At 41.5% G+C, this 768-nt stretch overlaps 1 protein-coding gene across 1 annotated transcript in view; it reads left to right on the top strand.

The window, feature by feature from the left end:
- Positions 1-768, top strand: part of LOC101859711 (ras association domain-containing protein 2) — a gene marked incomplete at its 5' end in the record, with an annotated part of 22,316 nt that continues 21,548 nt past the window's right edge. The window contains 1 exon segment of the mRNA XM_013083696.2: positions 1-257. Coding sequence (XP_012939150.1) covers positions 1-257 — 257 coding nt within the window.

Genomic DNA, 768 nt, shown 5'->3' with positions numbered 1-768 from the left:
CACAAAGGAGCCCCGTACTGCCACAACCCTTGCTACAGGGCGCTGTTTGGACCTTCAATTCTAGGCTATGGATCGAATATCTCCTCTCCAGCCAACTTTACTTGTTCTGATAAACCGGCGACGCATGCCTATGGAGCGGGAAACGGGAACAAGACAGAAATCTTCAGTTATCGAAAGAATCACGTGACTAAATCAGCCAATCGTGACAGGAGGTCACCACGTTCAAAGTCAAAGCGGAAAGATCTCACCCCCGAAATGTAAGTTGCCTTTGTGATACATGTACTGCACTGTCAAACCTAGCTCTAACAGCCACCAGCTTAAGACAATCACCTGTACAAACAGCCACTTCACCTTTCCTTTGTTACCGGTACATATTTTTTACATTAAAATGACTCTCTGCAAGAAAGACACGACCTGTCTAAGACGGTCATTTTTCTCTTCGAAAATTGATGGCCGTATTAGACAATTTAGACTCTATTTAGTTTAAATCTTTCCATCAGGCCATCGGCACCAAAGCGAGGCCAGCAACAATAATATAGGCCTTACAATACAAAAGTAACAACACTGGTGGGGGCTTGTTTTTAAAAATCTCGTTTGTTGCTTTTTTTCTTTTGCTTGTTTGTTTGTTTGTTTGTTTGTTCATTCGTTTGTTTGTCCGTTTGTTTTTTCGGTCATTCATTTTTGTCACAATGAGGGGTCCCTACATCGCACCCACCACTTACTCCCTACTTCTTTTTTTTTTAGTTTCTATTATCCTCTTTTTTAGTT

The sequence above is a fragment of the Aplysia californica genome, unplaced genomic scaffold, assembly GCF_000002075.1.
Source record: "Aplysia californica isolate F4 #8 unplaced genomic scaffold, AplCal3.0 scaffold00249, whole genome shotgun sequence".
NCBI lineage: Eukaryota > Metazoa > Mollusca > Gastropoda > Aplysiida > Aplysiidae > Aplysia > Aplysia californica.
Note: the sequence above shows the minus strand (reverse complement) of the source record. Positions and strands in the feature narration are given on the sequence as shown.